Genomic DNA, 12,294 nt, shown 5'->3' with positions numbered 1-12,294 from the left:
TCGGCACGACGTCGTGGATCTTATCCGCGAGATCAGCGAGAACTTCCAGAGGCGATGATGATTGGGATGCTATATTGATTGGATGTTGCTCGGTAGCCGGCTGGACCAAATTGTCCGCAAAAACTCGTCGGGTACCTTAGGACCGGCGAGGTGTTGTAGGTGCCTGAGGAACTGCGATGGCTTCCGATCGCCTAATTCCTCATGGGTGAGGAGTTGGTGTACTTTCTTCTCCCTGGATTCCGAGAGCCGCTTAATCAACTCCGTCTTGAGTCGGCCGTATTTATCGTCCGCTGGTGGGCTCACTATGATATCCTCCACCTCGGATGCATATCTTGGATCGAGGTGGCTGACGACGTAGAAAAACTTTGTTGTGTCCGCCGTAATGTTCGATATTGCGAATTGGCCTTCTATTTGTGCGAACCAAATCGCGGGTTTTTCAGGCCAAAATGGCGGAACGCGCACGCCTACACGGAAAATGTCTTTCGAACCCGTTAAATCGGATTTTGTCATCATGTTCTCTGATTCGCACATCTTTTACGATACGTATTGCACTTGGATATAGTCACTAAGTTTACTGCGTTTGAGTCTAAGTTCACCGCGCACAAAGTAGGTAGCACAAGCACAAGCACGTGTTTAGTCTTCGGGGTCACCAATGTAGTGTTTATTAGTATTAAGAGATAAATAAAATACTAGATAACTTTAAATTGTCTATATTGAATAAATAATAAAATATACAGTATTAGTAGTGAGATCAACGAAATTATATAAAGTTAACGCGAGAGTAAGTTTTCGATGCGCGCGCGATCGCTAGCCGAGGCGGACTGACGTCACTGACGTGGGCGAGCGAGGGGCGCGAGTGAAGCGCGGGGTGGAGGCGGCGGCCGCGCCGCGTGCCGAACGGCTCCGCGAACTCCCGAAGTGTCCCGAGCATGTTGTCAACGCGGGCGCCAGGGCTCCGCTAGCGGCCGGACGGTGTGTAGGTATAGCTAAGGGCGTGTACATACGTGCGCAGGCATAAGGCCGTGTATAGATGAAATAAAGTTATAAAGTAGCATGTATGGTAAGAATGAATGAATGTAATGTATGTAGTATGTAGATTTGTATGTATATGTATTTGTGTATTTGTATGTATGTAAATGTTTATATTTATTTATGTATGTATGAGTGTAAATGATATGTTTATGTTTGTTTATTTATGCGTATAAATGTTTGTTATTATAATGTACCTTAGCTATACCCTACAAGTAAATACGAATCCAACGACACCTCTCAAATCAAAATCCATCAAGCCGTTTAGGCTAGAGAGTGAGAAATATTAGATTTTGGCACCAAAAATCTGCCATTTTGTTTTTTTATTATTTTGATATATCCAGTGTCACTCTCACAGTAAATACGAATCTAACGACACCTCTCAAGTCAAAATCCATCAAGCCGTTTAGGCTGCAGAGCGTGCCAAACAATTATACATACATACATATACTCGAAAAACATAACCCTCCTTCTGGCGCAGTCGGGTAAATACATACTCTTGAAAAACATAACCCTCCTTCTGGCGCAGTCGGGTAAAAAGTAGTGTGAACTTTATGGCCAGGCCACAAAGAATAAATAACCAAACTTCTTCATGTTTCTTTATTTTACATAAGTTTTTCTAGAAGAAACATTTTAGACAAATGTTTAAATACTTGTCAGAATAGTTTGAACACAAGTCTCATTTTAGAAGACATTTTTAGACATTATTTTTTCTACAGAATTTAGGATATATTATGGTAAGTTTTTCATACGTAATAATACGATAAATTATTGTATGCGAAATTCTGAACAGTATTTGATGAACGGCTAGTTGTTTAAAATTGGATAACTTATATGCGTCAACTGGGACTGGTCAGCACCAGTCATTTTCGATAGAATTTTGGGGTTACATTGTTCTCACATAATTGAAGTAATGAAACAATGTAACCAAGAATTGTATAGTGAACCTGATTGAAAAAGAGTAACCTATGGAGTTTCTTGCTTGTTCTTCCCCATAGCAATTTACGCTTTGAAACGAGCAAATAGCTTCACTACAGGACTGACCGACAGACATTTTGTTTTTTTTTTATATTGTAATATTTGCTTTGACTGCCTCGTTGGTCGAGTGGTCACAAGTCACTAGCCAAATCCGGGTGATCCGCGGATATCGCACGATCTCCGGAGAGGCGGCGAACCTCCTTGCCGGATTACCGCCGTGGGATTTGGAGGCGAAAGTGCTTGCGCGCGTCTTCTGTTTGCGCGCCGACGCGCGTCGCCGGGGCGAAACTCCACTGCCGCGCCAGATTAGTGCGGGACGAGCTCCGGCGCGATCTCATGGCGGAATGGCAGCAACGACTGTCGCAACCGAGGGCTGGGCTCGCTGTCATTGCAGCGATAAGTCCCCTCTTTGAGAAGTGGTTTGAGAGACGCCACGGCGTCCTCACCTACCGCCTGACGCAGGTGCTTACCGGGCATGGAAGTTTCGGTAGGTTCCTGTTTCTGATTGGGCGGGAGGAAACGCCCGGGTGTCATCACTGCGAGGACCGTCCTGAGGACACAGTGGAACATACGGTGGCGCTGTGCCCTGCATGGGCTGAGCACCGCCGTGTCCTCAGGGATGCAGTCGGCGACGGCGACCTCTCGCGTCCGGCATTGGTACAAGCCATGGTGCGGAGCGAGGGGGACTGGGATGCCGTCTCCTCCTTCTGCGAAGCAGTCATGCTAGCTAAGGAGGAGGCGGGGCGCGTGAGGGATCGAACCTCACGCCCCAGCCGTCGCGAGAGACACTCCGGGCGTCGGGGATCGCGCGACGATCTCCGGCCACCGTAAGTGCGGGTCTGCGGACGGCGAGCAAGGGTAGTTCGCCGCCCGACCAGAACCGGACCAGTGCGTGCGGCGCGTCGCGTTCCGCGCGCGCCCCAAAGAGCCATCAGACCACCACAGATGGGGCCCAGTAGGGCTGATGCCTAATCCGGAGCTGCGGACAACCTAGCGGGTTTACCGGGGCTCCGGCTCGAAAGGCAGGAGAAGGAACGGGGTGGTTTTTAGTCAGTAAGAGTCTGACACTCCCTCTCGCCTCGCCCAAGGCGAGAAAAGTCATTGGATGATTTTCCCCCCTCAAAAAAAAAAAAGAATTTTACTATCTAGCGATCAGATCGACTTCCAGTCCAATTCTAGTTTACCTAGAAGACGCGGTGGAGCATGAGTCTGCGTTCGGTGAGCAAGGGTAGCTCGCCGCATGACTAGAACCAGACCTGAGCCTAAAGATAAAGATAAAAATAAATTTATTTGTATAAATTTGTGTAGGTAACATTATACATATAAATGTAAATGCAGATAGTACAGTTAAAATTGTAAGTCTCAACATGTTTTGCCATAATTGGCGTACAAAATAATAATAAAATTTATAAAAACTATTAAAAAAGAAAAACAACTAAACTTAAAATATTTCAAACAACTAAATTATAAATCCTCATTTAAAAAATCTTTAACACGGTAATAATGTAAATTAATGCTTAATTAGTAAAGTTTTCAGTTATTTTTTGAATAAATTATTGTTATTTATATTTTTCAACTTTTCCGGAATTTTATTATATTGTGGCGACCTATTCTTATACTACTAAGTATATACTCTTTGGAGTGGCGATTCCTGTCAATTGACTTAATTTAATAAACGAAATAAATAAAAGTGACAGGTGTCAAGGGTCGCACGTAGGCCATCGGCGAGTCGCGTTTGCTTCAGGCTTACTCCGATTTAATTCGCTAACTTTAATCTAACATAATTTCGCCGCGCTTTTATATATGTTATTCTGTGTTTCCTAACTATCGTTTTCATCTATCCGTTCTCGTCTAATCTTTCACTCCTACAAACTATACCTACTTGTGTTGTGCTGAACTCTTATGAACTTCTGTGTATAAAAATAAATTATATATATTTCTATTGTGAGAGACTTTTAATATCTATCTTCTTACTCTTCAATCTTCACACTCCACAACCTACAATATATTATAGGTGCCATACAAAACACACTTATGGAGAAGTGCTGTTTTCGTAGAGTGAGGCTGTAAATAATTCTTATATTTCTAACGTCTATTTCTAACTACATTATCTGCCAAAAGCGGAAACCAATGAGGGTTATTTCTAACAAATAAAGCTACTTCTAATATGTATTATGACGGAAGTGTCAGTATATGGTACTTCTTAAACAGTGGTTGGCAGCTATCAGTAGTTTTAATCTTGAACATAGCGCGTTTCTTTCCACACGATCCTCAAAGTGTCATCAGACCACCACAAATGGGGCTCAGTAAGGCTGATGCCCGATTCAGATTCGCGGAAAACTTAACGGGCTAACGCGGCTCTGGCTCAAAAAGGAGTTGGAACAGGGTGGTTTTAGTCAGTAAGAATCTAACTCTCCCTTTCGCCTCACCCAATAGTCCAGTCATTTCGTAGTTTTACCTGGAAAGTTTTCCGGGAGTTTTGAAATTGGTGAGTTTATAGATTTGGGTATACTCTTTTCGAATTTCAACTTTGCCACCTCGTACTCCCGCCGCTCGCGCCGCCATATTGAAAAACCGGCCAAGTGCGAGTCCGACTCGCCCATGAAGGGTTCCGTAACAGCAAGTAAATGACATAATATAAAAGTTGTAAAATAACTTGGTTTTACATAGTGTTTGTATGAACGACAAAGTTATATTTGCGGTTTTTGAAAATGTTTTATTTCTCAAAAATTAATAATGATATCTCGTTCAAACCAATTTGTTGTTAGTTTCCATTATAATCTACAGCATAATTTTTTTTCAGTTTTCTCACTCTTATTTTAAAAGTTAGAGGGGGGGGGGACACTCATTTTTCCACTTTGAAAGCGTCTAACTTTCAAACGATTGATTTTGACGAAAAGTGGTTTTAGGAACCTTAATGTCTTTTTTAAAGACCTATCCATAGACACCCATCACGGATATGTAAGCTGAATCAGTTCCGGAGTTTAATTTTTAAATTTATTGATTTTTATTCAAAATTCGCGAATAGCGGTTACCAAAATACATCATCCTACAAAGTTTCAAGTGTTTGAGGAGTGGCTAGAGAGGCGCCATGGCGTTCTCACCTACCGCCTGACGCAGGTGCTTACCGGACACGGGAGTTTCGGTAGGATCCTGTTTTTGATTGGGCGGGAGGAAACGCCCGGGTGTCATCACTGCGAAGACCGCCCGGAGGACATGGTGGAACATATAGCATAACATATATAACATCAAAAACAGGAACCTACCGAAACTCCCGTGTTTGTACATACCCTTTTTATCTACCAAATGACTGGACTACAAGGCGAGATTATTAAGAGCGGCCGTACACGGACTGCTCGAGCGGTCGGCGTCGACTGCTTGAAGCTGTTGACGGCTTGAAGTGTTCGCGACTGCTCGAGCAGTCGTGTGTACGGCAGCGAATGAATGGCTATAGTTCATCGTGCCGTCGCGGCTTCAAGCAGTCGGTTATAACTGCTTGAAGCCGTCCGTGTACGGCCGCCCTAAGAGTTATTGCATGATTTCATATTTTGAAAAAAAACATAGTATAGAATTCCGTGTAGTGCAAAAGTATTCTAAGGATAATGACATATCAGTTGAGGAGGTGCATAGCAAAATACGTCCGTCATTAGTTTCGAGTCGGCGAATTCGAGTGCGTCACCGGTCGCCGATGTCGCTGACGATGCACGCCGTCCCGCCGCCACCGCTGTGTCAACACCTGCGGCTGAGGCTCGTGTAGGAACATCGACCCCAAAACGCGCCTACGCAGCGGTAGCATCTACCAACAAGCCCGCTGTGACGCAAACAAAGCGGATCAAAGCGAAAGGGGGTCAACAAACCCGTGGCAAACCACAGCCATCGACTAGTTCGAAGAAGGACACGTGCGACAAGGATGGCTTCATAAAGGTAGAAAGAAGAAAAAGAAGCCACCTTGTAGGAATCAGTGCGGTACCGCACAAACTGGACCCAACATCCTGCTGCGTCCTGCAACACCAACGACGCAGCTGTACGTGTCCCGTCTACATCACACCACGACGGTGGAGCAGATCGTGGAGTATGTCCGGTCCAAGACCAACTGGACCTTGAGGGTGGAGAAGTTGGAGTCGCGCCACAACACGAACTTCAAGTCGTTCATGGTGCGAGTTCCAACTCAACACTTCGAGACCTTAATCAAGGAAGAGTTTTGGCCGAAGGGTGTCGTCTATCGGAGATTCCGAGGAAGGCTACGCGACACCACGCAGCGTAACACGACGCCGACGCTTCGCGTGTATTAGTTTTTAAGTTATTTTTTATATAAGAGTTATTGCATGATTTCATATTTTGAAAAAAAACATAGTATAGAATTCCGTGTAGTGCAAAAGTATTCTAAGGATAATGACATATCAGTTGAGGAGGTGCATAGCAAAATACGTCCGTCATTAGTTTCGAGTCGGCGAATTCGAGTGCGTCACCGGTCGCCGATGTCGCTGACGATGCACGCCGTCCCGCCGCCACCGCTGTGTCAACACCTGCGGCTGAGGCTCGTGTAGGAACATCGACCCCAAAACGCGCCTACGCAGCGGTAGCATCTACCAACAAGCCCGCTGTGACGCAAACAGAGCGGATCAAAGCGAAAGGTCAAAGCAAACCCGTGGCAAACCACAGCCAGGTTTTACTAGTTCGAAGAAGGACACGTGCGACAAGGATGGCTTCATAAAGGTAGAAAGAAGAAAAAGAAGCCACCTTGTAGGAATCAGTGCGGTACCGCACAAACTGGACCCAACATCCTGCTGCGTCCTGCAACACCAACGACGCAGCTGTACGTGTCCCGTCTACATCACACCACGACGGTGGAGCGCAGATCGTGGAGTATGTCCGGTTCAAGACCAACTGGACCTTGAGGGTGGAGAAGTTGGAGTCGCGCCACAACACGAACTTCAAGTCGTTCATGGTGCGAGTTCCAACTCAACACTTCGAGACCTTAATCAAGGAAGAGTTTTGGCCGAAGGGTGTCGTCTATCGGAGATTCCGAGGAAGGCTACGCGACACCACGCAGCGTAACACGACGCCGACGCTTCGCGTGTATTAGTTTTTAAGTTATTTTTTATATAAAATATGTATTAGTATATAGTTCAATTGTATGTAATATCTATGTATAGTATTTTTCTATGGGCCTTAGATGCCTGAGGTAAATAAATAAATAAAAAATAAAATAAAAATAGCTCTCTTTAAAAAGGAGACCTTTATTCAGTATTTTCATATTATATTTTGTATGATAATGATGACAACAATTTATGAAGCTTATGGTTTATGTATTGTATTTTAAATCTGTTTCAATAGTCTAGACCACCGCCAGGAGTCAGCCCCAGTAGGAATTTTCAGAATCTAACTTCGTCACAAGCAGACGAAGATGCCTACGATTATGTCAAAGCAAGACCCGCTGCCAAATTAACCAGGTTTTAATTTTGTTTTACAATAATATCGGACATCGGTTAGTCATACTGTTAGGTAAGCGTCCACAGACCCGCATCGTGCGCGTTGCCCGTTTCTTCATCGTTTTCCTTCATTCTCTTCTTTCTTACATACACTTGCAGCACGTACAATTACTACAAAAATCCGAGCGAAAGTGGCACCGGCAATCCGATCGCTGTCGATACAGTGGACGCAGTCTGAAAAATAATCCGTTTGATGCGATCCGTCACATGCGTGCGATACGTACGATGCGGGTCTATGAACGCCTATCTTTATACACCTACCTATAGGTCGAACAGACATTGTCGCAGGTCTCAGTGGCGCGCTATCATTACCGCCCCCTGTTCAACTTACATGATTGTTTTTCCCACAAATTGCCGCAAATTATGACAAAAATGACAGATATTAATATTGATACTGTTCACACTAAATACGGATGATAAGACGACTGATGCGACTAGACCGTACAATCTAAAAAGTCAACTTTGACAGTTTATGTTTATGACCGATTCGACGCAGGACCTTAGTACGAGTTTGCTTTATGTTGAACGAAATTGTAACGAGAGCGCGTTCGGCACTCTGATTGGCCGACTCCTATAAACTAACCAATTACGCGTTCTCGTTTTTTTTTTTTTTTTTTTACATTTAATGGGTCGACGTTTGGCCGCTATCTCACCTGATGGTAAGTGATGATGCGGCCTACGGTGGAGCACGTCTGCCCATAAGCAACCTTTTCACTCGGGCCTTGAAGACACCCACCTTCGACAAAGACACCACATCCCCGCATCGGACACATACCTTTCAACAACTGTGCTGTCATCTGCATACCCAAAGATACCGGGCTTAAGCAGGTCGTTGATGTGTAGCAAAAAGAGCGTTGCTGAAAGTACTGACCCCTGAGGGACTCCGGCGTTGATGCCAAATTGGTCAGACGAGCAGCGATCAATGACTACTCGGATTGACCGATCCTTCAGGAAGTCTGCAATCCATCTGCACAGATCAGCGGGAAGTCCATATGCAGGAAGCTTGCCGATAAGGCTGTCGTGCCAAACCCTGTCAAAGGCCTTCGATATATCGAGTGAGACCGCTATTGCCTCCCCGTGCTTCTCGATGGCCTCGCTCCAAATGTGGGTGGCATACGCAAGAAGGTCCCCAGTGGATCGGTTGCGGCGAAACCCATACTGCTGATCGCTGAGGAGGTCGTTACCTTCAAGGTATGCCAGGAGCCTGTTGTTTTGAGGAGTGGCTAGAGAGGCGCCACGGCGTCCTCACCTACCGCCTGACGCAGGTGCTTACCGGACATGGAAGCTTCGGTAGGTTCCTGTTTCTGATTGGGCGGGAGGAAACGCCCGGGTGTCATCACTGCGAAGACCGCCCGGAGGACACGGTGGAACATACGCTTGCGGTCTGCCCTGCGTGGGCTGAGCACCGCCGTGTCCTCAGGGATGTGGTCGGCGACGGCACCCTCTCGCGTCCGGCACTGATACAAGCCATGGTGCGGAGCGAGGGGGACTGGGATGCCGTCTCCTCCTTCTGCGAAGCAGTCATGCTAGCTAAGGAGGAGGCGGGGCGCGTGAGAGAACGAACCTCTTCACGCCCCAGCCGTCGCGAGAAACACTCCGGGCGTCGGGGATCGCGCGACGATCTCCGGCCACCGTAAGTGCGGGTCTGCGGACGACGAGCAAGGGTAGCTCGCCGCCCGACCAGAACCAGACCCGTGCGTGCGGCGCGTCGCGTTCTGCGCGCGCCTCAAAGAGCCATCAGACCACCACAGATGGGGCCCAGTAGGGCTGATGCCTAATCCGGAGCTGCGGACAACCTAGCGGGTTTACCGGGGCTCCGGCCCGACGGGCAGGAGTAGGAACGGGGTGGTTTTTAGTCAGTAAGAGTCTGACACTCCCTCTCGCCTCGCCCAAGGCGGGAGAAGTCATTGGATGATATTCCAGCCTAAAAAAAAAAAAAAAAAAAAAAAAGGAGCCTGTTGTTAAGCACACGTTCGATACTCTTGCAGAGTATGGACGTGACTGAGATTGGGCGGTAATTGTTAGGGTCGGCACGACTACCTTTTTTGGGCACAGGCTGCACGTTGGCCAGCTTCCATGCAACCGGCACTTGACCAGTCTCCAATGAAAGTCGAAACAGGCGTGTCAGGATTGGAGACAACTCAGGCGCACAGGTTTTTAAAACCACGGCTGGGATTCCGTCGGGGCCACTGGCCTTGTTCACGTCGAGATTACGCAACGTCTTATATACCTCCTGTCGTATGCGATTTTTTGACATATTCGTCTCGCAAACTCTATGGAGAGAAGGAGGCAAAGCGCCATCAGTATCAAGACGTGAAGATTCCGCAAATAGAGAAGCAAACAGGTTTGCTTTCTCTACTGCGGTGTGTGCCAGCGTCCCGTTAGGCCCCAGGAGAGGTGGGAGTGAAGGGCGGCAGAAGTTCGATTCAACCGCCTTGGCCAGGGACCAGAATGTTTTACTACCCGCTGGGTAAGAAGCCAGTTTGTTCCCTATTCGCCCAATATGGTTGAACCGAGCCATCCGTAATGCCTTTTTGCATGACTTGGCAGCCCGGTTATAGGCTCTCTTCCTCTGAAGAGTGTCGTCAGCCTTACGACGCCTGGCATCCGCCCATGCCAAGTAACTATGGACGAGTCCCACTGAAAGATGTCGCGTCCGAGAATGGAATGTAGTATTCCATGCCCTGACGCAACACCCCCGTTACGGCATCCGCACAAGCTGACGAGTCACTAGTAGAAAAGCAGACAGGCCGCCAAGGATAGGATGCAAAAAAAGATCGCATCCCATCCCAATCTGCTGACTTGTACCGCCACATCCGCCGAGATCCTCTGGGACTAGGATCCGGCGGGGAGTGCGTGGATACGGATTTCACCAGACAGTGGTCAGAGCTACCCAAGGGTGAAGAAACTGACACCGAATAGCTGTGTGCGAGTCACCCTTGTGGCCTCCTGGACCAGCTGGGTCAGGCCAAGCGTTAGCGCAAGCTTACGCATTTCCCTCCCAGCATGGTCAGTGCACTGGTATGGGAACAGCCACTCCTGGTGATGGGCGTTAAAGTCCCCCAGTAACACCAACTAGGCCGAAATTTTCGTTCAACGTAAAGCAAATACATACGCTGAACGCATTCTCGTTTCGATCTCGTTAAACGTAAAACAAACTCGTACTTTGGCGATTCAACTGAAGAGAAGTCATATAGGCAAGCAAATATTTCTAGTTAATTTTTTTTTCAGTTTAACTGGTTCCATTGCACATATAGTGAAAGGAGCCTTGGGAGGAGGAATCCTCAGTTGTCATGTAGGCTTCATGAAGGGTGGCATACTTGTAACTATACCCCTCAACTTCTTTTTCGGCATTTACATGGGATATTGTCTTTACGTGAGTAATATTCTTACATATACTTATCAATCAGTCAATTACAATGTCGAAGTCGTGTTTGCAATCATCACCTTCATCATTTGTCCCTGGGACAAATGTGACACCTCCTCGCTTTTTACTATCCTATATAAGGTAAGGTAGTTTAAAATGTCGTAGGTTTAAAATGACAATGGGCTGATAATTTCAAAATCTTTTTAGGCTTTAGAAACAAAAATTTCAATTTTGTAAACACAAATAACTAAAGTGTCACTTTGGCATTATTGGGAACCCTATGTCTTAATAAGGCCTCAATAAAAACTAGTAAGTATAACTTCTTAATTATAACAAAACTTTGTCAATACTTAAAATAAATGTAATGAGATCTTATTGTAACTTTCGTGAGACATACTAAATTAATTAATATTATATCGGCTTACTCATGTAATGTTTTGACGAGGAACTCGACTAGTTTCAAGCCAAGTTGGTGGAGATATGTTGATGACGTATTCGCCGTCATCAACCGGGAACATGTGGCGGAATTCGTGGGACACCTAAACTCGGTGCACGGTAGCATTCAGTTCACCACTGAGGAGGAAAAAGAGGGAATGTTACCGTTCTTAGACGTGCTCGTGAGGCGTGAAACAGACGGCCGCCTGTCACACACGGTTTACCGTAAACCGACACACACGGACCGGTACCTACGAGCCGACTCACACCATCATCCCTCCCACCTGGCCTCTGTTCCCCGCACTTTAATCATCCGGGCACTGAACCTGTGTGATCCCCAGTACATTGACGCGGAACTTGATCACCTTAGACGGGTAGTGGAAACTCGACTGGCGAGTTCATCATGTAAAAGACGACCGGCAGTTGCGGAGCGGACTCCAGCATTCTTACCTGTAAAGTTCTATTAGTTTACTCTTATTCGTGTTCCTACTTTAGTTAGACAAAGCTAAGGTCACATTAATTAAACAACAGTTACGTGAACCGCATTTATTTGCGCGGACCAAAATACACAAGTTGTCACAGTCGAAGGAGGGGAAGGACTGGCGAGCGCGGACGGCGCCTTCGCTATGTGCCTGCATGCTGACTTTGCATTATATTCATTTTATTTAATCACGAGTCCCAACATTACCCTATGTAAAAGGAGTAACCGACACCATCGGACACCTGTTACGCCGAAGATACAGCATCAGGACGATCTTCCGCCCACCCGGTCAATTACGGAACTTATTACGTTCGCCTAAGGATAAGGATCCACTGGCACTTCCCGGGGTATACATGATACCGTGCGACTGTGGCTTGAGTTACATCGGGGAAACTCGCCGCAACATCACAACCAGACTCAAACAACACATACGCAGTGTGAAGAGCCTAGACACTCATACATCGGCAGTTGCCGAGCATGCTTGTAGCGCGGGCGCGGCTCACTTCCTCCGT

General features: G+C 46.6%; 2 protein-coding genes across 2 annotated transcripts in view; one reads left to right on the top strand and one right to left on the bottom strand.

The window, feature by feature from the left end:
* Positions 1-69: 69 nt before the first annotated feature.
* Positions 70-531, bottom strand: LOC118276579 (uncharacterized). Its single transcript, XM_035594923.2, has one exon. It carries the CDS (start codon positions 529-531, stop codon positions 70-72), a length of 462 nt encoding a protein of 153 aa, XP_035450816.2.
* Positions 532-1,629: 1,098 nt separating this feature from the next.
* The window catches only part of LOC118276910 (proton-coupled amino acid transporter-like protein CG1139), a 33,641-nt gene continuing 22,976 nt past the window's right edge, over positions 1,630-12,294 (top strand). The window contains exons 1-3 of the mRNA XM_035595524.2: positions 1,630-1,766; positions 7,345-7,460; positions 10,731-10,875. Coding sequence (XP_035451417.1) covers positions 1,764-1,766; positions 7,345-7,460; positions 10,731-10,875 — 264 coding nt within the window. The 5' untranslated portion in view covers positions 1,630-1,763. The remainder of the gene's footprint in view (positions 1,767-7,344; positions 7,461-10,730; positions 10,876-12,294) is intronic.

This window comes from Spodoptera frugiperda, chromosome 17 (genome assembly GCF_023101765.2).
Source record: "Spodoptera frugiperda isolate SF20-4 chromosome 17, AGI-APGP_CSIRO_Sfru_2.0, whole genome shotgun sequence".
Taxonomy (NCBI): Eukaryota; Metazoa; Arthropoda; class Insecta; order Lepidoptera; family Noctuidae; genus Spodoptera; species Spodoptera frugiperda.
Note: the sequence above shows the minus strand (reverse complement) of the source record. Positions and strands in the feature narration are given on the sequence as shown.